General features: G+C 40.2%; 1 protein-coding gene across 10 annotated transcripts in view; it reads left to right on the top strand.

Annotated features, from left to right (window-relative positions):
- Positions 1-22,845, top strand: part of Erc2 (ELKS/RAB6-interacting/CAST family member 2) — a 963,719-nt gene that overhangs the window by 528,185 nt on the left and 412,689 nt on the right. For all 10 annotated transcript variants that reach the window (XR_001234567.1, XM_005387388.2, XM_013515688.1 and 7 more), the window contains one exon: positions 4,201-4,336. Coding sequence is in view for 9 of the 10 variants with exons in the window: in XM_005387388.2 (XP_005387445.1) it covers positions 4,201-4,336 (136 nt within the window). In the remaining variant the exon portion in view is untranslated. The remainder of the gene's footprint in view (positions 1-4,200; positions 4,337-22,845) is intronic.

Raw genomic sequence — 22,845 nt, 5'->3', positions numbered from 1 at the left:
TACCCCACCTATACAGACATGTGTACACACGCAAACACACACAGGGTGCATAAAAACTGATGTTCCCTTCTTTCCCAACCCCAGTGGTACACATCATTTATAGACTGGTGTGGAGTTTCTAGACGTTTCTATTTACATGCATATATGTATATATCATCCGAAGAGGCTTTCATGTTTTCACATGAACAAAACAAGGCTTTATGTATTCTGGTACCTGCTTTCTTTTTCAATTAACAATATGCCTTGAAGGTGTCTTCATCTGGCCTTAATATTTGTAGCTATGTGATTCCATATTATGAATGTACTTAATTTCTTCAATCAGTTTCATTCTAATGGACAAACAGGTAGTTTTCAAATTTTCGCTTGTGTCATTCTAATGAAAACATTTTTGCATATATCTTCTGCATGTGTGCAAGCATTTTTGTAGGCTTCTTTTCTAGAAGAATTTGATTGGGGGGAAAGGTGTGTGCATTTTAGTGGATCCTGCCAAGTTGATTTCTAAAAATGCTTCTGTGAATTATATTTCTGCTGACCACATATAAGAGCTGGATTCCTGAATCCTTTCCAAAAATGAAAATTATCAGTTGTTTAAAGTTTTCAAGAGCAGATAGGTAAAAACTTGCATCCAATTTCTGCTGATATTTTAAAATAAATTTTTATTTTCTCCTTTGCATCCAAAAAGCCACATACCCTAGGAGGAGCATGGGCGTCTCCTGTCTTGCACTCCCAGCTAGGTAATTCTCGAAGTCTCAAAGCCTGCGGTGTTCTCCCCAGCAAGTTAGAGAACATTTTCTAATTTTAATTTGGCAGGCTCTTCTAGTAAGATAACAGCAACCTGTTATCTCTGACATATTTTCTGAATACAATAGTTATTGATGACCTTGATATCGGTTGGAATTTTTTAATTCCTTGATGGTGCCTGAATTTTGAAAAGTGCCATGACTTACTTTACAAAACTCCCTTATGAAACATTGCAATTTAAGTAAGTTTCCCCCGCTCCCCCGGTAGCGGGGATTGAACTCATGACCTTGCACTTGCCGGGCAGGCGCTGTGCCGCTGAGCTAAACCTCCAGCCCCTTAAGTAAGATATTGAAAACTGACTTCACCAATATGTTTTTCAACTACCTCTCCCTCATCATTGCTTTTAGTTTTAATGTGCATGTTGGATATATTTTAATGGTATTTGCTTGGAGAAAATATCCCACGAAAGAACTTTTATTCTGAACACGAAGCAGGTAAATCTCTGGTGGCGGCTTGAGGCTGCCCAAGTTGCCTAGCGGGGAGAATCTGGAGAAGTACAAAGCAAACTTTCTTCTGGGGCAATGTAGGAACAGGCGTCGCGGTGTGCACCCCTACTGTCCCTGCGTGGCAGGGCGGAGGGACGAGTGAGAGATGTTCCGAGTTCAGCATGCTCATTTAGTCAGTGTGGGTTTGCTTCTGCAGGTGGAGGAGGATACGGAGTCTGATAGTTCACATCCAGCTTTTATTGTTGGAAATGCTGGACCTGTTAGTAGGACTGTGGCCATTTATTTTTCACTGAGCATCACTGAACTGGGAATGGGAGGCCTTTTGTCCACCACGGGATCTAGCAGTTTTAAATTTCATGACCTCTCTGCCTGCTTCCTTTGTAAACTGCCTTTTCAACCTGCGCTTCAGAGGAACCTGAGGGCTCCTCTGAGGGGCACCGGACAGAGTGGTTGCTTAGTAGCTGATGCTGTGCTCATCTGTCCCGCCTTTAACCCATGCCACTCCTTTTCTCCTTCCTTCCTGGGCAAAGCAGTTCTTTTCCTGTTTTTGTTTCCCAGGAAGCTCTTACAGAAGAGAGGGTCAGACTACTAGAAACGTATTTGCAAGTCATGGGTCCACTTCATAGAGACAATTGAAGCGCATACTGGGGATGCAGCTGTTGATGGTCATGTATGCACAGTGATCATGCTTGTCACCTGGTCCTCCAATCTGACTGGCCCACATCCTCAGCAGTACCACGCGACCCCCATTTTTCCTTTTCAATTGCTGGTATCCTTATAAGACAGCATTCGAAGGAGTGATTGAAAAATGTCGAAGAAAGCCCTGCATGATGTGTCAGACACCAATCTCCTACTTTTCTGAGCCACTTATTTTTAACTCGGGAAGATTTAAGGGACACATGAACTTGGAATTTAGTTTTTCCTTTTGGATTGATAAAACCTTGCATATACCTGAAAGTAAGGTCTGTGTATTAAGACTGCTCTGAGAGCTTTGTTGAAATTCTTTATACAAGTGATGCTCGTAATAATAATCTATTTGTCACTGGTGCTTGAAAGGGATAGTGTTTAACAGTTGGTTCTATTTAATGTTATGATTTAAAGTAATAAAAAATAATAGAATGTACTTCTGTACAGAATACTCTGATTAATCTATCTCACTAGTCATGCTGACCTCTCCATCAGATCCTTTATTCTGGGCAGTGACCTCATTTCTAAGTAACTGGAAAATGTGTTTGCCCTGGTTAATATGAGCTTTAAAAATATCAAATTTGTTCAATCAGGAAACAAGAGGTCATTGTTAAATTCTTCCGAGTAAGCTGAAGCTCATCTTCTGAAACTAGATTTGCATATAGACTTGAGTTGGTGGTTTCGTATGTGTATGTTATTGTACTGAGTAAAAGTATGGAATAGATAGAAATTGGTGGTAGCAATCAGGACTAAAGAGATGATTATTTAATTTCGCCTGTATCGTCCTAGTCTACCAAGAATACTTCAATTGCCATTGCTGTTGGTGGGATAAATATTCCCAAGGGGCCCAAGTGTTCAGAATTTCTTTTATTAGCATGATTACTAAAAGAAGATTGCTTAGTAAATAATTCTCTTGAGCTCCATTTTCTTGAGATGGGAGGGAAAAAGAGAGCTCATAATTTCAGGAGGACTAGAAATAAGACTGTCATTCAGAGAGCTGGTTTTGTTTGCTTTCGGGTTCAATTTGACACATTTGCTACGTGTCACCTAGTTCTCATCTTGTTTATAGGTACAGAAGAGCAGTGACTCTTAATACACAGTACTTGTCTTGGGAGTCAGGGCTTAGTCACAGTGACTGAAATGGCAGTGCCGGGGAGAGGAGGTAAAGAAATTAGAAAGGACCCCCGATGATTGTGCTTCTGAGCCCCTGTGCTGCCCTCCTGCCTCCACACGTGTCGGATTAGATTTATAACAGCTGCTGTGGACATGGTTGCCTAAATCCGTGGAATGTTTTGCTAAATGCCTCTCATGAAATAGTTCACATCAAGCTGTAACTGCTGGTTTTTTTTTTTTTTTTCAATTTTAATCCATCTTTTATTCTTAGACTTTTGCTCACTTGATCACTTTATGATTTTCCACTTTGACATCCTATAGATTCATTAAGAACTTTTATTCCAAACGCCAGGGCTTTGTTTAACAGTATGATTAGCCAAAGTGTTATTTTGTTTGAGGTAAGCATTGACAGTGTATTTGATTGGAGTTTTGTGATTGTTATTTTAAAGTCAAAGTAACGGGTTAGGATTTCAGAATAAGAACGTGAGCTAAAAGAATAATAGTACTTAGAATAGCAGCCAGTTAGAAGAAAATAAATGTACCACAGGGCCCACCTACCTTATTCAGTCCTGTCTTTTACCCCACTTGCCTTCCTACCCTGAGCTCCCTTCCCTGTGGCCCTTGTTCCTTTGACTAGCCAGCTGCTTCCCTGCGTTCAGGGTTGTGTGCCCTGTTCTCTCTGCTGGGAAGCTCCTCCGCTGGTGTTTCTCCTGATTGACTTCTTTGAGTCTCAGTCACAGTCTGACTCCTGAGGGGGGCTGTCTCTGGCCAAAGTGTCTGAAGTCATCTCCTCCCACCCTGTCACCTGTCCACATATGCGCATCATCATCTCTCATGTCGTGCTGTCTATTTCTCCAACATTAGGAAACTGAAGTTGTGTCTTTTTGGTGCAGTACTTGTCTGCCTTGCTCACTGGACTCTCAGCTCCATGAGAATGTAGACTTTACCTACCTCATTCACCACTGAAGCCTCAGGGCCATCCTGACATTCAATGGGTGCTCAGTACCTATTTGTGCTTGAAAAATGGAATATTCTGAGCTCCCAGCTTTTCTCCTAATTAAGATATTCCGTGTTTAGTCCTTCCTGAATCCACTGTGACAACATATGCTTGCCCAGTGGTTGAATGTAACGGAGCTGTGTTGGCTTTTCTCAGGCACATGAAGGATCAGAATAAGAAGGTGGCCAACCTCAAGCACAATCAGCAGCTGGAAAAGAAAAAGAATGCCCAGTTACTGGAAGAAGTCCGCAGGCGAGAAGACAACTTGGCTGACAATTCACAGCATTTACAGGTGAGACCGGGTTTACCTTCTTCATCCTTCCTAATTAAACACATTAATTTTGTACACTCAGGAAGTTCACAAAACTTGCTTTACTTCACTCAAAGCTCGAAGGTTCTGAGACAGATCATTATTCTGCCTTCTTTGTAAATACAGTTATCTCTCAGTGACATTCCTATCTCAGAAACCAACCAACTGACTGAAAACACCAGTCTTTCCTCATTAACCGTTCCTATTTTTGGCAAAGGGATTCTTCCCATATGCTTAATAAAACATTCAAGTGAAAACAGGGCATTTCCTTTGAAGTTTATTTATTCCAGTATGCCTTTCAACAGAGATTCATTTCAACTTGGCTGCAGTTGGTGATAAATTTTGCTTATTAATTATTGTCTTTCTCCATTTATATATTGGGCTTCTTCCTTGAAGATAGAAGAAGTTAGATAATTTCAGTATGTCCTTATAGTTCATCTTTTTAATTGACCACCAGAGAAATAAGAAATTATTCCAGAGGAAGAAAGTGTAAGAAAATGTATAGCACAGAACAAGGCAGAGAGGGGCTACTTAGCCAATATTAGTTCCTTTTTTCGCTGTGTCCTGGAAATACCGTAATGCTGTCACTCCAGCCTGCTCTGCGTTGGTGCTCGCTTTGGAGTTTTCATGGAACGGCACAATGCTAGGATCAGGTCCTCTGCTGAGTTCTGCATGCTTTCACACGGACCACAGCATGGTTAAGGCCACAGCTTCCAAAGTGCTCTTGCAAGTCGTGTTCCAGGATGTTGGGTCTCAGTTTCCCCATGTGTCCCAGAGATTTAGATAGAAACCTAAAGACTGAGATAATAACAACTAAAATTTGCAGAACATTTTAGTTTTTTTCCCCAGGCATATGTTTTTTAAAATTCCTTAACAAGCTTGGTGGTTTTACATGTAGTGAACTACAGTCTCAGAAAAGTTATGACATGACGTCCTAGTAAAGGGTCCTGACTCCAAGAAATAAATGCTGAGAAATAGCAAGAGTGGTCAGTACTATTCACGGACTGTTTCAATATGCTGGACACTGACGCTTTGCTCGGTGTTGCTTGAATTCACAGGACGCTCCGCAAGTGATGGCCAGCCCACTTTCTAGGAATGCTGTCAATCCAGGGGGAGGAGAGTGACTCTGGCTAATAGTTCTACAGATGTTGAATATGAAGATTATCCAGGCCAGGGTCAGGCCCTGTCATCACTTGGAGCCCAAGTAGAAAGATTCAGCCTCACCCAAATCCCATGGGATAAGAGTGAGCACAGGAGATATCCCACAAGAATGAAAGAAATTCTGTTATCTGGAGGGGTACAGGACAGATAAAAACACGGAGGTCCACTGCAGCCATCACGTGGGGTGGATAAACAGTTGTGATTTCATCTGTTACATGGTGAGGGAGGCTCTGAGAGATAAAATAACTTGTGCGACATTACTTAGCTAGTAAGTGAAAGTCCGGGAACTTAAACCTTTACCTGCCTATGTTTAGGTACTAAGAGGTCTGAAAAATTAGGAAGGCAGGCAAACTGAGATGGCAGAGTGTCTTCATGGAAGCAATAGGCTCTGAGCTGACTCCATTTAAATTGAATGCATTTGAGTTGAGAGAGAGATGAGTGCTGGTGAAGGCCCTCTAGGTAAGAGAACTAGCAGAAAGAGGACAGAGGTCGGGAAAGAAAAGTACAGTCCCAGCACAGAGCAGAGTGACTATGGTGGTAGTTTTCCGTGAAGTAAGCGTCATTTGCTTTCTTGAAGTGACTGGAACAAGAATGCTTCTGTTTCATTCCAGGCTTCGGAGTTTCCTGTTTCTTGGGAAGGTTCCTTAACTTCCTTACGCCTCACTTTCCTCGTTTGTAAAACAGGAAAGCTAATGGCAGCTACTCCAGAGCTGTTGTAAGGGCCGAAATGTTAGTGCATATAAAGAATTTAGAATTGTACTTGGCACACGCTCTGCTCAGAATGTTAATGATTAACTGTTGTTATAATAACAAGAAAAGGGTGAAAGAAGCATTTTTAAAAAGAGTTGCATGTTTAGAGCATTTATACAGTTGTACTCGGATGTACATTAAGTATCGAAGTTTCTGTCTTTTCTATCTATAGAAATTTATTCTTTGGAAGGACACTTCTAGTTATAGAAATTAATATCTTGTTTTTGACCCATAAACTCTTGTGAAGCAGTATTTTCCTAAGGGGCCTTGATAACCACCTCACAGACCTATTCATAAAAGATAGCCTGGTCTGGAATTGCTGAGTTGCATTCCTGACCACCCCAAATAAAGGATAACACTTGAAATGCAATAAAAAGTAATCACAATTAATTTTGATGAAAATGTCTCTGGTTAAGGTTAATAGAGAGTGAACCTCCCACTTGCCTGGATTGCTAAGCAGATATGCTCAGATGCAGTAATTGCCTTCTGAAAATAGGACTTTCTGGAGCATTTGACTTTTTAATATGTTGTTTAAGAACTTTCTGTTTGTAAATGAGACTTTTAAGCCCTTTAAGTGTCAGATATGGTCTGACTGGTTGGTTGTTTGGTTGGTTGGTTGGTGGTTGTAAGCTTGGCACCTGCTAAATTTGATTTATCCTACAGTGATGTTTTTGCTTGGTTTCTCTTTTGTTTTATTTTGTTTTATACTGGGCATTGAACCCACACTAGTATTTGGTAATGATTGGATACCCTGGCCTCTTGATTTCAACCAACTAAATAGGTATTACGTCCAGAAAGCCATCAGGGAGCATATTGCCTACAACAATGATAGCTATAGAATGAGCCTTGAAAGGAGAACTCAGAGAGATTCAACTAGTTGGTCTAAACATTAGAGACAAATTTTAGTGATAAACTGTTTATTATTTAAAGAAGGACATGATGTATATAGGCAAAACCTAGGCTGCTTCAGTCAAACCTAGATAGGTAGTCATGGTACAAAACATTTCACAACATGACTGTCTTTACTTCTCAAGTTCATATTGATTTGGCAGGAACTGCAAACTCAAGGGCCGTTAGGGTGGAGGTTATTCATATAAGTGAAAGATTTGCATGTTGAAAAGATGATGATATATATTTCCTTCAGCCTGCCTTTCATTTTTTACTTTTGGTAGAGATGCATCAGTTACCAACTGGTATGACAATGCTGTGAAAAAATCACCCCCAAATTTAGTGGCTTTAAAGTGTTAACAGTTTTTTCACTCATGTTTGTAAACTGACTGATTGGCTTGGCTGCTGAAGGGTGGGTTTGGCTGATCACTTTGCTACTTAGCCTGAAGAGCCATCAGCAACCCAGAAAAACTCTTCTAATGACAGCAGTAAAGGCAGGGGAGAATAAACAGAAATGTGCAAGGTGTCATTAGGTCTAGTCTTGAACTGACGCTATGGTTTCCATCCCAATTAATTGACCAAAGCAATGCACATGCTCAGTCAGGGACTGGGCAATTCGTTCCACAGGGGTAGAGAACGTTATAAACAGGCAGATGCAAAGAGGAGAGAAGAATTGCGACTCATCATTCAGTCTATCAAAAGAGATAGGATTTGAAAAATAGTCCTCTGTTGTAAGAAAAACAACATAAGCATAGTGAAGAATTTCAGCTGTGGTTGGCCTTAGTGTGAGAATGTAATTTAGAGTGATGGGGAACAGTAGGAAACTCAAGAACGCTTGCCTCATCTAAGTATGGGCCTGGAAGCTCTGATTGAACGTTGCTGTAAAGGTGGGACTGGTATGGTGAGACCTTCTAATTGCGCAAGTTACATAATACTGTGTGAATTATTCTGAGTATTTGAGAAGGCTGGTTCAGACTTCTTTAAACGGGACGTGGTCTATTGCACAGCCTGGAACTCAGATCCCGTTAGGTTCAGTGGTGTGAGTGCACCCCAGTTAGCTCACCTTAACCCACTACAGAGCAGTGAGAATTGGATTTTGCCCCGAGTCCCCATTTTGTCTGAAAATACCTTGAATTATTGTCAGAGGTCACCCACAATCTAGGTGGAGAGCGTGTTCTTGATTTAATTTCTTTAGTCTTTTTTAACATTAGCAAAGAGACCAAGAAGGAAAGGATAAAGAGACATGAAGTTGACCTGTTCAGTGCTCAAATCCTAGTGCCTATTAGTTACTTTACGGCCTTGAGTAAGGCCGAGATCTCCTTATCCTTTTTTCATATGCAAATAGGGATTATAATCTCTTCCTCTTTTATGCCGTAAACAAAATAAGGCTTGTGAAAGACCTGTTTGGAGCTCAGTTACTAGACCCTTTTCCCAGAGAGACAGGGAAAGAGAGTTTTGCCACAGAAGACAGTTAACCACTGGAAGTAATCACCCAGCAAACCCTTTGCAACAGCTATTTTCACTGGAAGCAATACAGATATAGAGCACATCCCAGTAAATGAAAGTTTCCAATAAAGCATTAAAATATTTTGAGCAATAAGGAGGCAAGTTAAAGCATTTTTCAAGTTAATGTTGAATTGTGTGTGAAAGGTCGATGTGAAAGATCATGCTTTTCTTGTGTAATTCTGTAGAGCCGCTCCCCGGGACACAAATTATAAAGCATATTTATGCCTGGCCTTGGGACTTTGGGCCTCTGTGTGTGCCCCATAGGAGCTCGTATGGAAATTGTTCAACAAGGTATCTTTCCAGAGATTCACACTAAATTGTTGTTACCAGGATAGGGTGCATCCTTTTCCATCTCCAGCTATTTCTTACTGAGCAAAGATGTCCATTTGAAATCCCAGTGGACATCTTTGTAGATTTTGGCTACATTTTTCCCTATGCAGCTTATTAAGTTAATGAACTAACATGCTAAGAAAGGCACAAGCCAATATTTTATGCTCCTTGTCTGTTGTATGTCTGCAGAATTCTCTTCAATTTATTGCCTGAAAACTAAAGTCTGTTCTTATGTGCTTCCGTTTCCAAATTATAGGCTCCTAGGGAACTGTAAAGTTTCTTCTCTGCCAGCAGTGAAGCCTGAGTGTGATCAGTTTAAAAAGCAAATGCATATTCCCATTTATTCTTGTCCTTTTAGTAAAGATTTAAAAATTAGATTAACAAAACTAGAAGTGATTTTATGTTTCAATTTGTGCAACCCTATGAATTTGTATTTTTTTACGGGAGGATTTCCTTTACTTCACTCTTCCAATTAGAGTTGGAATCTGCTAACACGAGAAGGATAACCAACAATGTAAACCTCAAAATAGATAGCTTTCAGCAAAACACATAGTTGATCATGAAGTTTCCAAGGTTTAGGAAGTTGTTTCTTTGTGAGGGTCACATCTATCTTAAGCAGCAGTTTTTAAGCCTTGTATCTATATGTTCATCTTTCCAAGTCACTAAGTTCAGTTCTTTCTCCTTCAATTCCCCGAGCTTCAAACTGTTACTCTAACTGTGATGTATGCTCCCGTGTTATGGTACACTTACCTAAGTACCGCTATTAGTGGAAACCTGACCAGCAGAGTTCAGTGATTCATCATTGTCAAAACGCATTTATTGAGTTCCTAGTTTTTCATGGCTGTTTGGTAGGCATGGCGTGAGGTGATTTAGGGAGGTCCCCTTTCAGCTATCTTTTTCAACACATGGAAAGATGAGAAAGGTCATCCTAGCACAGGTTGAAAAGCAAATCCACATTTGTTCCAATTTTCATCACAATTTAACGTCATACTTTTTAACACCGTGAGAGATTTTGTTTGTCTTGCAATTTTCAACCTTGATGCGTAGAAGTTGGAAAGCGCTGTTAAGTTGTAGATAAATCTCATCACAACGTTGAAAAGAAAACTGAGCCTCCTCCAACATTTCCAGACTTTGTTCCTGGTTTCAGACAAAGAGAAATACTCAAGTATTTGTGAGTCTGCAGAGGACGTGGATTGTTGATGAGTAGGGCTGGGGGTTAGTACAGAAGTGCTTTCTTTCCTTGGGGATTTATTTTGACATTTGTTTTTCTTTCACACTGTAATCCCCCACAAGCCAAAATCGACTTTTGTTGTAGCAGGTCCCTATAGGCAGTCTCAGAAAATCTTATTTGACAATCGGTTTCTGGTAGCCTTGAGCTGGAATCGTTACTCTTTGTAGTAACTCATAGACTGTCAGGGGTGACAAGACATCCTGCGCAGTGTATTTGAGAACCAACCATTTGTTAGAAATGTTCCCAGCAGCCAAGTAAAAGCACGTAAATAAAACCGTTGTACGTGGGGTTTTTCAGTTTTTCTTCTTTCCTCCCAATAAAGTATGACTTGTTTTTCCAAATGTGCAATAACTTGCATATTTCTTCTGAGAGACGTCTTCTGCTTTTTCCTGTGGATTTGTGACCTAATCCCCCACTTCATATAGCCTCTTAGTACAAACCCAATATGTTTCTATAGAAAAGAGAGGTTTACCCTTAATCAAGTGTTGCCTAATCTACCTACTAAATTACCCCCTGGAGACATACAGCGTTCATTATTCTTCTTTGAAGGGTTTTCAGATTTCACTCCATTAGCGGCTCTTCAACAGTCCTCAGTAAAATGAATGTTTGTTTGCCAAAAGCTGAAGATTCTGCAGAATGAAATGCAACATATCTTTCAAGTGAAATCATTGTTATCATGGAGGTAGAGCCTGGAATGATGGGACATTTTTGGGGGAGGGGGGAAAATCATGCCAAAATGACATACTAATTTCATTCATTCCACGGTGGATTACTGAGAAAGCTCAGTGTCTTTTAGATGTTATTCCATTTGGTCCCTGAAATATTAACTAGTAAGAAAAGGGCACGGCCCAGGGCACATTGGCAACAGACAATCTTTCCTAGGGGACACACTGTATTAGTACAGGGAGAGAGGAGGACTTGTGAAAATCACCACTGATGACCAGTTCAGTCAATAATAAAACAATCACCCACCTAAACCCAAGTTCCGCGTATGCATTTTCCAAAGTGCTTTTACAGGCTGATCTTCATGCTGGGTGCCCCCATCACCTTGAAGACTGGTGGGCAAGTTCTTCTGTCTTTGTTTTTTATTTTTATTTTTTTATTTTTTATTTTTTATTTTTTGGTTTTTCTCCGGTACCAGGAACCGAACTCACGACGTTGCGCTTGCCAGGCAGGCGCTTTGCCGCTGAGCTAAATCCCCAGCCCTGTCTTTGTTTTTTAAATGAGGAAATTGACTCAGAGAGCTACTCAGTGATTTATCTGAAATGAAGGACCTCTATAAAGACAAAGTTTTGGGGAACCATGAGAACACTTTATTTCCTTACTGTGAAGGTCAGGGGAAGACTGTATACAGACGCTGAAGAAAATGTTTCCTTAGGCCAAAGCTTCTTAACCAGAAGTCCTGTTGTACAAGCTACTAGAAAAGAAGACTCTTCAGATACATACTTGGGAGTATCTGTGTTTTTCTATCTTATCTGACCACAGAATGTGCAATGTAATTTCCCATGTAGATATTAAGAAGATATTATGAAGAACCCATACTTTGAAGGCCAGGGCACTGAAAGAAGAAAAACCTCTAGCAGCACACTTACTATTTTTTTTAAGGGTAGAATTTATGTAATAACTCACACCCAGGACTCATGTAATCCCTAGAGGGCAGTCATGCTCAACATGCATCAAAAGAGCCAGTCCAGCAAAACCCACTCTCCCAGGCCAGGGTAATTACTGCAGGTTTACCCTGAGATATTGCTACCAGAGGTTAGCCAGGGGGGCACCTGCAAATCACAGTGTGTGTCACCCTGACATCAATAACCTCTTTCTAATAGATGCTGGTATTTCAGCACATTGCTACCCAAGGCAGAGACCTGGGCATGGTTAATTTTTAAAAATGTTAACTTTGACTTATGGCTTGTCCAAGGCATTGCTAAGCTGTATATTCAAACACTGTAGATTAAGGAAATGACAATCACTGCCATAGGCAATGATTTAGATGGAAACCTTGCAAAAGGAAAATACAACTATAAAATCTGTTCCTATTCACTTAATAGTTTCTCCTGTAATACATGTTTGGGAAGTTGGTAACTTGAATGTATGACACTTTTAATTTCTTCTCTGCTATTACACTTTCCCTCCACATCTTACTTATTTATGTTACCTGGAAAAAGTCCTGCAAGGTTAAACCATTGTAAGTTTTTCTTAGTAGCAAAGACTTCAGACTTTTAAAAATACAAGCTCCTTATTTTGCTGATGAGAGAAGTAGAACTCAACAAAAGCAGATGACCTTCCTCGTATCCTTAGGGGAGTTACTGACAGAGGGGATACCAAATCTCGGGCCTTTTTATGTCCTTTTCCAGGGCCATTTGTGAAGCTTACCGTTCCATGTGGTATGTCTGGAGGATTTGAATGGTTGACATTCTTGAGCCCACAGGTCAGGCCTGTGTTTCCCTGCAGTGAGAGTTACACTGGCATGTAATTATCCCTCGCAACATTTTATAAGTGGGGTATTCTGTCATTTCTTATGCTTCTCATATTTTAAAAATCTGGACTAACTAAAGAAGTGGCACATTGGCAGTGGAGAAAATTGCTGTGAGAACAGTTTACCGAGTTTAGGACTCTTGAGATGATAAATACAGATTGGCTCACATTATTTTTCTCTTTGCCACTTTGCCTCATCCATTAAGAGAGGTGGACCATAAAGAAACTCAGAATGTTTTTGGTTATGGAAAACAAATGTGGATTTCTTGGACAATTCAACAAAAAAGAATGATAGCTATAATTTTTTATTCAGCAATGAGTTAAGCAAAGTGTAAGGTGCTTGGTTGAGTTCCCTGGGAAGCTGAGATACCGAGATGAACTTACAGGAGGTTTGTTGGGCTGCTGTCTGGGAGGAAGGGAAGCAAAATCAAGCATGGTGAGAAGCCAGACTGTGATGAAGTTGTAACAAAGGTGTTAGCGGTTGCCTGTTGCCCTGGATCAGTGATGGTGAAGCTTTTAGAGATGAGCATCCAAACTGCAGCCCAAAACCCACTTATTCATTGCAAAGTGCCAACACTGCAGTACTGAGGTTTTAGTTTAGAACAAAACAACTCGTACATTAACAACTTTTGTCTTAAAAGAAAAGCAAATAACACGCATGCCACAGGTTCACCATCACTGCTAGAGCTAGGTAGCCATTTGGTGGGAGCTGATACTAATTGAGGTCAGGGACCTGGACGTCTGCATACTTGCATCAAAAAGCAGTGGATATGGGCAACCCCAAGGAGGGTGCAGGCCTCGTCACGGCTGCTGTGAGGGAGGCACATACCTGGCAGCCGGGAGTGAGTGCCGTAGTCCTGAATGGACATCAGTGCAGCCCACTACCACGTCTAGAGTAATCGCCCGGCATGTATGTTGCCTTGCCCTGTTTGGCACTCAGAGCAGACCCATTCTGATCTCAAGACTCTTGGCCACACAGCTGCATAAGAAACCATTAAATACAATATATAAGTGACTGTGTGCCTACAGTATTTAATCTTACTAGCAATCTCAGGATTGTTATTATCTGTAAAATCATTGTGTGATTTTACAGATAAGAATATTGAAACCCAGTTATGCTAGATGAGAGAAAGGGTTGGCATTTTTTCTCAAGTCTCAGTCAAAATTTGGCACTTCTTTCACCGGTGTTCGACTATTGTTTGACGTGCCTTGCATTGGCCAGTATAACCATAGTAACAGTGAAGAAGATGGCCAGGCTGCTCCAAAAACAGATAAGCCAGGTGGCCCCGACTTGGAGAAACACGCTTTGCAAAAGACTCACGGAGAAGGGATAAGCTTGCATTTAAGACTTAGCACAGACTTCATTGCTTCCTGCCTGTGTGTAAGGCTCTGCCCTCAGCATGGCTGGAAGCCCATTGAAGTTTCTCGAGGACATTTATATGCCAGGCTGTGTGATACCTGCTAGCATTTAGAAGTAGGTAAGACAAGCCAGGCATGGTGGAGGACGCTTGTCATCCCAGCACTTGGGAGACTGAGGCAATGGGATTGTTGGGAGTTTGAGGACAGCCTGGGCTACAAAGTGAGCTCAAGGCCAGCCTGAACTGCATAGTGAGACCTTGTCTCAAAAGGACAAAAAGAAAAGAAGTAGGTAAGACAGAATTCTTTACCTTCCAATATCTTATGGCCTTTTCTTCTAATGGTGTCCTTTCCCCAGCTTTTGGACTGTTATTTGCAGTAGCTTCTGAGTGTAAATCCAACCATGTGTGCCTAGGCTGCGGTCTGCTTTGGGGTGGAAGACGATTTCAAAGAGGCAGGAGGAAGGCTGCATCTGCAGCTGGACCCTTGGCTGTGAACCACAGCTCTGCAGAGGACTACAAGCCTCTGAGTGGGCCACACACAGGTGCGAGTACCAAGCAGGTAATAGGTCTGAGTTATACCTGAGGCTTAGGCACTAATGAGCTGTGTGACCTTGAGCAATTTTTTTTTCTTTTTTTTAATCCTCCAAGCCTCTGTTTTCTCATCTATATAAGGAGATGCTTGTGGTGGTGGAAGGCCCCTCCCAACTCTAAACTCCTGGGACCTGGGGACTATTGAAGGTTATACATATGTGATGATTCAAAAGCACTTTTTGAGGACCGGCTCATGGGCCAAGTGAAGGAGCTGCAGAGAATTTAGCTCTAAGTGAGAAGCAAGGGTGTCCTCCAGTTGGGAGTCTAGTGAAATGAAGAGACCAGTCTCCTTTGCCCATCCTGGTAATATGACACCTAGTTTTAAATATTAAATTTTTCTAAAGATTTTCTCCGCATTCCATCTGGAGCACAGGGTCTGTCACTTTGAGGAGACTTTTTTAGTGTACACTAACACATTGTACTTCCTTTTCATCAACTGGTTATAATAATATATCCACCAACTGTTACCTTTTTGGTATAAATATATTAGAACTATGACAGTCTGAATACAACATACACAATACACAAATCTCAGAATGTAGCCACCAAGCTACCTACTTATTTCTCAAGAGCAGGAGCTATGTGGCTTTTAAATGTAGTTGTTTGTAAACTCAGCTATTATTTTAATGAGCCACTATATAAAAGAGACTATTTCCCCACAGTGGTGTGGATCTTAGTGACTGTGGGAAAATAGAAAATAGACAAACACTGGTTGATATTATCTGGGTTTGCATTTCTCAAAACTTTGAGATATAGTAGTATAAGAAACAAAGGATTTATTTGTCAAATGCCTTTGGAAAACAATACATACTGTATCCTTCACTGGAAGAGCACTATGCATAGTAACATTAAAACCTCTGAGAAGTCCTGCAGTGAACTGTTTAATGCCCTAAAATTTTACCTGTACTTTCTTCAAATCATTTGACAAAAAAGTCTTTTTTTTCCTCCCCAGAAAAATTAACATTGCAAAGAATTAGTATTTATCAAACTTGTGCAAATGCAGATCTAGACAATCTTACTAAGATATATAACTAGTTATTTGATTATATGAGGCTGGACAAACTCTGCAGTGATACTGTTAAGCAGAATACTATCTTCACTGAGTCAAAATTCACCTCGGTTACTCTTGCTACTTGATTTACAAAACAGTTCTGTTAGAATAACTAAGAAAATTTTATGAGGTTTTTTTCTTTATTTTAAAGAGAAAAGAACAAAAATAAAGACAAAAAACCCATAAAAACAATAAAAACAATACAGAATTTCATAACAAGGTGATAAAAAATTAACAATGGTTATTGAATTACATATTGTTATCTTCAAAGTGGTTGCTCAGATAACCACATATAGGCATGTAAGATTGATCAAACAATTAAACATTAAGTGTTTCTTTCAATAAACCAATAGAAATTAGTAGTACAATTATCTTAACTCTTATGTGTGTATATATCTATATGTGTATATATATATGTATATATACATATTTTTCTCATCCTTCTTTCTTTTTTTTCTCCTTTCCTTCATGCCAGTCATTCTTTCCTTTTGAGCAGTTTCTTTTCCTTTGACAGTATCTATTGTACCTTTCAGATTTTATTTACTCTTTCAGGTTCTTACACTAGGGAGACAATATGATGTTTACACAAGTGAGTCTGGTTCATTTCACCTATGAGTATGGTCTCTAATTGCATCCATTTACCTATAAAAGTCTCAAGTTTATCCTTCTTTATAGCTGAGTAGTACTCCATTGTATAAAAATACCACATCTTTTTTATCCATTCCTCAGTGGATGGGCATTTGAGTTGTTTCCAAGATTTAGCTATGACAAGTTGTGCTGCTATAAGCAGGGGTGCACATATATCACTGTGGTATGATATTTTCAGTTTTTCTGGAAAAATCCTCAAAAGGGAAATAGCTTGGTTGAATGGGACCTTTAATCCTAGTTTATTGAGGAGTCTCCAGGCTGATTTCCACAGTGGTTGCACCAGTTTGCACTCCCACCAACAGTGGAGAAGTGTTCTTTTTTCCTCACAGCCTCACTAGCATTTGTTATTGGTTGATTTCTTAATGATAGCCATTCTTTCTGAGGTGAGGTGGAATCTCAGTGTTATTTTAATTTTCATTTCTTGAATGACTATGTGCAGAAGTAATAGCAGAAAATTTCCCAAGCATGGGATAAGTGAGGCGTATAGAACTCCATAAGTTCTATAAGTGAGGCATATAGAAACCATACAGTAAGTGAGGCATAGAAAATTCCAATTAGCCATAACCAAAATAGATCTATACCCAGACACTATCTATACCCAATAATCAAGATTCCAGAAATTCAGCAAAAGAAAAAAATATTAAAAGCTGTTAGAGAAAAGAAACTTATCACCTATAAAGGAAAGCCCACCAGAATCACGGCAGATTTCTGAACATAAACCATGAAGTCAAGAAGAGCTTGGAATTAAGTGTTTTGGGTCCTGAAAGAAAACAATTTCTAATCCAGATTAATGCACCCTGAAAATCTATCTTTTAAAATTAATGGAGAAATGGAATACTTCCATGACAAAGAACAACTGAAGGAATTCATGACCACCAAACCAACCCTACCAAGGATACTAAAAGATATTCTGGAAAGAGATAAAAATGACCACAATTCTAAGAAACTTTTATTTCTGATATACCTTTAAAAATTGTACCTTATTAATAAAGCTGATATATAGTGAACTTGAAAATGTTTATGACAGGTGCAGTAATATTTTATCCTATCATTTCTTTAAAAACCCACCTTGACTTTTAGTTAGAAACTCGCATTGTGCTATGCTCCATATCCAAATTTGATAATGTTTTGGAAGATGTGGAAATTATTCCAACTTTACAATATAAAATTGAACAGGTTAAGTACCTGTTGTTCATTCCCATTTGAATTCAATTATACTTTCTTTCTGCTAAGGCAGTTCATTAACAGTGAAGGATATAGTGTTGAGATTCCTGTTAGACTGTCAAAATCAATTCTATGGGTTATAAATGAAGCACAAAATGTCCCTTTGTCATTGCTAGCAACCTTGTTTTTATTTTAGTTGTACTTTCTTGGCTGTGAAACAGTCTTTATGCAAAATTAGAGAACTACGAATTTGAAAATGTTAACAGTTAAACAATATAATCTTGAATACGTGTCTCCTAGATGAGTGAGTGTGCTCATAAATCACCCTGTAATTTCTGAATGAATTGCACTTCTCTTAACCTGGCTTCTTGACTTGATGATGGCTTTGCCCTTCTTACTTACAAGGTCATTTTCATCCTTACTGTGAGTGGAGGATTAAGATCATACTTGACTGTGGGCTTGGTTTGCTTGAATAAATTTCTCCTTCAAGTAGTAATTACACATGTGCCCTTAAGTCCAATGTTGGAGACCAGGGTAGTAGCTAGTATTGCGTCTTTAGGGAGCTCTGATATCTGGTAGGTCTAGGATAGGTGAAGAGAAGATGATCTTTTCAGTTGTAATAAACTGTATGGTTTTAATTTTCAAACCTTTCTGCCCCCACATAAAAACAAGGGCTTATTTCTGTATTTTAAATGCTTATGAAATGAAAATATCCTTAATATATACCTCCCACAGCCATTGTATCAGGCTTTGTATTCACCTTTTGGATGTTCTGTGCCCCAGGCTTCTTTTTCACCTTGTGAAATGGGCAAACAGAGCCAGGAGGAAATGATTATAATAAAGACACTCTAGGAGTGGGGGGATATAGTCTAAAGAGATTCTTTCTTTCAGTAGGACTAAGCGGAAGTACATGTTTAAATGGTGAACACTCTAAGAAAAGACAGCCTAAATTTTTCCCACCAAAGTCAAGTCCTTATAAATGTTTTCTTGGGTTCTCTGCAAATTTTTTCTGGCTGAGGGCTGGGTCCTTTCCCCAATTCTTATGATTACTTTCTTCTATCATTTTTCAGTCAGTAAATATAGTATGTACCCATATTTAAGTCACCCCTACAGTCCTATTTTTCAAAGAGAAATTTCAGGTTTTTAAAATTTAAATATATAGGCTTATAGCAATGTAGATAAAATAGATAGCTACTTACGCATTTGTTGATATTTACACTTGAAAGCACTTATTATGTAATATGCATGTGTATTTCATAGACTATTGACGTTTAACTCTCTAGGGTCCATGACAGACCCCTCCTCGCAGGTGCTTGTCTCCCATCTGGTACAGTCATCTTTGCCCATGGTCTTTACCTCCAAGAGGTTGACCCCAATACTTTATGAATGCGCGTGTGACCTTCGTACTGGAGTCGCACAAGTCACTTACATTAACAGGGTTTATTTTGCAGGTTTTTATAATAGATGTAAGTACTTTTCATCTGTCTGCCATGCAAGGTTGTAGTTGCTTTTCTAAGTTGTGTTTTCATCACACAGGTAAGGTAAAGGATCCTCCGTGAACTCCTAATGCAGCTCTTCCTTAGCTATGTGTTTGGTGATGAACTTGTTATGTTTTTGCACCCTAGCTCATGATAGTATCCCCCTCCTAGTGTTTTGTGATCATTCAGGAAGCAGCACTCCGCATTCAGTGTTGCCTGGTGCCCTCACAGCCTCACTAGCATTTGTTGTGCTGATGTTGGATGCTATTGATGCTACTGATGCTGTGCTATTGTTCCACCTTTGCACCTGCAGAGTTCCACAGGTGCCTTGACTTAGCCTGAATACTCTGTGCAGTTGGCTCTGGATGTCTTTCAGAGCCATTTGCTCCTACTGTTCCCTCATTGCTCCAGCACACCAGTCTCCACTCTTGCCTTGCCCTTGGGTCTTTCTTCAGAAAGACTTCTGGCTTCCTTCTTCATTTCATACCACTCACGTGCTACCTCCTCAGAAGCTTTCTGTGAATGCTCTTTGTAATTGTTCCCATCCTTCTGATGTTCTTAGCTTGCTTTTTCTTTATGATGGATAGCATAGCCTCAAATAATAATGGTTAGTTATTTGAGCACTTGTGCTTAGTTTTCTTTTCTATGAGCACACATGGGGGCTTTGTCATTGCTCCTAGAAGGCAGGGTTCTGTCTTGTATATCCAGAACAGACTTGGCCCATGGCAAACATTCAGAAAATATTTTGTAGCAGTAAATTAATTATTATAAGTAACCCAAAGTACAAATAAGCTCCACAGCAGTTCGTGCATCCCCAGGGCTGCCCAGTGTGGAGCAGGGAAGGACCGAGAGGCCCTGCGCAGAGTGGAAAGGAGACAGTGCTTGTGCTAGTTAGCCCCGCATTCTGGGGCCTTGGAGACGGGCAGATGTGCTGTCCCTCAAACTCGGCGCTGACCTTATTGGGTGAGAGGACCTGTGCTTTTCAGCTGTGTCTTCTCAATGCCAATGGGTGATAGTAATGAGTTATTATTCATAAGTGTAAGTGCATGAATGGCTGAATAATCAGATAGGCTAGCGGTGAATAAAGAATACATCATCTAGCTTGTGTCATGAAGCTTGTTTGAACAGAGATCTGCTGCCAGAAGCATTCTTGTTGGTGCTTGAAAGGGAACAACTTAGGGATCCACCCAGGTGAGTTCCTTCATGTTTGAGCTACAGAGGGCAATGTCCTCACTGGAATCTGCTCAGGACAGCAAAGGAGGGCAAGATGAGAAAGCAGCCAGAGGAACTCTAACACTCACACTCCCCTCAGAGGACCGGCTACCTTGGGTGCCAGGTACCTTCTATGTACACATTTAGGTCACAAGGTCGACAGACTAGCAACAGCTAAGAAAGGGGGCACAATAGGTAAGCAGGTTCTTGAAGGAGATTTTTCCATTTTAGTTCTCCCATGAAACTGTACTGCTCAATGTTTAGGTCTCTGATAACTATGACATAAGGGGAGAATTTTCTCACTAGCAAATGTGTAGTGGTGCACTGTGCTGTTAACGCTAAGCCTGTCTGAGCACTACAACTGCATCCTGACCTCTTCTTTAGCAGTCCGGTATTTGATACTTACATGTCCATGTGAACGTTTTCCTTTGCAGCTACCACCTAGTGGGACTCGAACCCATTTCCCACCATGGAAGCTGTTACTCAAAAGCTTTCTGTAACTCCTCTGACCTCCTTGGAAGCCACACAACAGGTCTTTTCTTTTTCAGTAATAACTTATTTTTCCCTAAAACCAACATTTCCTATTTCGATCAGCAGCCATAACCCCCAGACATGGTTCTAAAATACATGTGGCTATAAAGTCATCCTGCTGGCATGAACTTTGTCACAAAAATGTGCCAGACTCTGGCGCTGGTTCCAAAGGCAGATTTCCCAAAGTGTCATGGGGAAAAGGCTGTGGCTGTGGATTATGTAATCGCCTGCAAGGTGACTGCTTTGGATGGGAATGATGTGTGTGAGGATGAGAATGTTCTGGAGTGTTTAGTAACCTTATCTCCCACTCCCGCCACCGCAGAGACCACATGATTTTATTTTGAAATGAAGCAAGCTAGTTTTTAAGCATCCTATAAATAATATACCGATTGGATTTCCAACTTCTCAAATCCCTGCTTCTACACTGTGAAAAATTCAGTCATTTATAACCACACCAAAATCTAACATTGCCAAAATTATGTCAACATTGTAGCTGATACTGACTCCATAGAGGCATAAATTATCCAAAAATTCTCTGAGTTTTTCCCAATTTTGTTTCTTTGTCTAGATCTGGTTTTTGTTCCCTTCCCATTTACCATTTCAGAGAAGAGGCTGTCCTTTGTCTTTTTTTAATTCAGACTTGAGCAGTCATGGAATCCATTCCTTCTTCCGCCACTTCACAGCTGTATAACAGTGAGGTGTCTTACTCTTGCTGTGCCTCTAGTTTCTCATCTTTAAAATGGGTGTAAGAGACTAACTACAGTACTATAGCTCCTTGGTTTGTATGAATCAATGCAGTGTGAAGCTGTTAGCACAGTTCTTTGTACATGGAGTGTGCTCAAAAAATGGCAGGCACAGTTACTTTGTTATCACTGTCGTGTTGTCATTAACAATGGCTGAATGTTCATTTATTCTTTGAGACATTTTGTTGGAGCCATTGCTGATTTTAGGCCTTTCGTTAAACTCTCTACTCTTACAGTTATACAGCATTAAAGATTTTCATGCCTGTTTTGGTAGTTTAGCATTGATTGGGAGAGAAATCTAAGATTTATGTCTTCGTATACTTTTTCCCAGCATCATAAATTTTTAAAACTTTTCTTAATGTTTGGCAGCAGGCCATACCCTCATTGTTTAAGCACACAAGCACATATGGTACATATGCGTATATATAGATATATACACACATATAGATATCTATTCTCAAGTGGTTTTCTTGCTTTGAAACATCATAGCCTCTTCATAGCTTACCGGTATTAGATGGCTATATTTTCCACCCCTAAATTAAACACCCAAAGAATTTGACACTTAGGCACCAAAGTAGTCTTTAAAAAGCCACTGACTTCATGCAGACAGATACTTGAGACAGAAAGCCCTTTCTTCTTTGTGTTCACTTGGTGTCTGGCTTTACCTGGTTGGGTGAAGTGAGCTCTGGGTAGGTTGAGCTAAATATGGCCTTGCATACCTATGCCCTGGAGCTGGACAAAGGGTTCCCGGAAAATGAGAGGCTGGGCGTGGTTTGCGGGCCAGAGACTACAGTAGCAAGGACACTGAGGAGGAAATGGTAGGGCTCTGTGGCCCTGCGGTTTGCCTGCAGTATGTTTGGGCCACAGAGGACTCTCCGAATGGGCTTTGACGGCTACTTGGTTAATTTGATTGATGCTGTGGGCCATGGGTGGGAAGCAGGACCCCGGAGGAATATTTATAATGCCTTGCACACAGGTGGCAGAGGCAGCCACAAAACCAAGCTAAACACAAATTTCACTGCGAAATAAATTTTAGAAAGGCTCTGTGCTCCCCTTGTTGGACTAAGTGCACGTAAATATTGTTCTTTCTTCTTCCCATGGTTGAAGGACTGTGCTTGTTATCTCTGTTGTTGCGTAGAAGTTACCATTGAATTTGACCTATCCAAAACCCGTGTTTAGCTGTTCTGCTGAGAAATTAAAACACTCTTTCTTGGTTTCATCTCCAAGTCGAAGGCAGTCTTTCTTCTTTCGCAGCCTGAAGGCTAGCATTTAAGATCAGGCACCATTAATTTCTTTACTCTTCATAGGAATACATAAGGGTAGTTTTCTTGGCCAGATTTATGTATTAATTTCTTGCTTTTTATGGTTCCTTGC

Source organism: Chinchilla lanigera, unplaced genomic scaffold (genome assembly GCF_000276665.1).
Source record: "Chinchilla lanigera isolate Chin_1 unplaced genomic scaffold, ChiLan1.0 scaffold00029, whole genome shotgun sequence".
Classification (NCBI taxonomy): Eukaryota; Metazoa; Chordata; class Mammalia; order Rodentia; family Chinchillidae; genus Chinchilla; species Chinchilla lanigera.
Note: the sequence above shows the minus strand (reverse complement) of the source record. Positions and strands in the feature narration are given on the sequence as shown.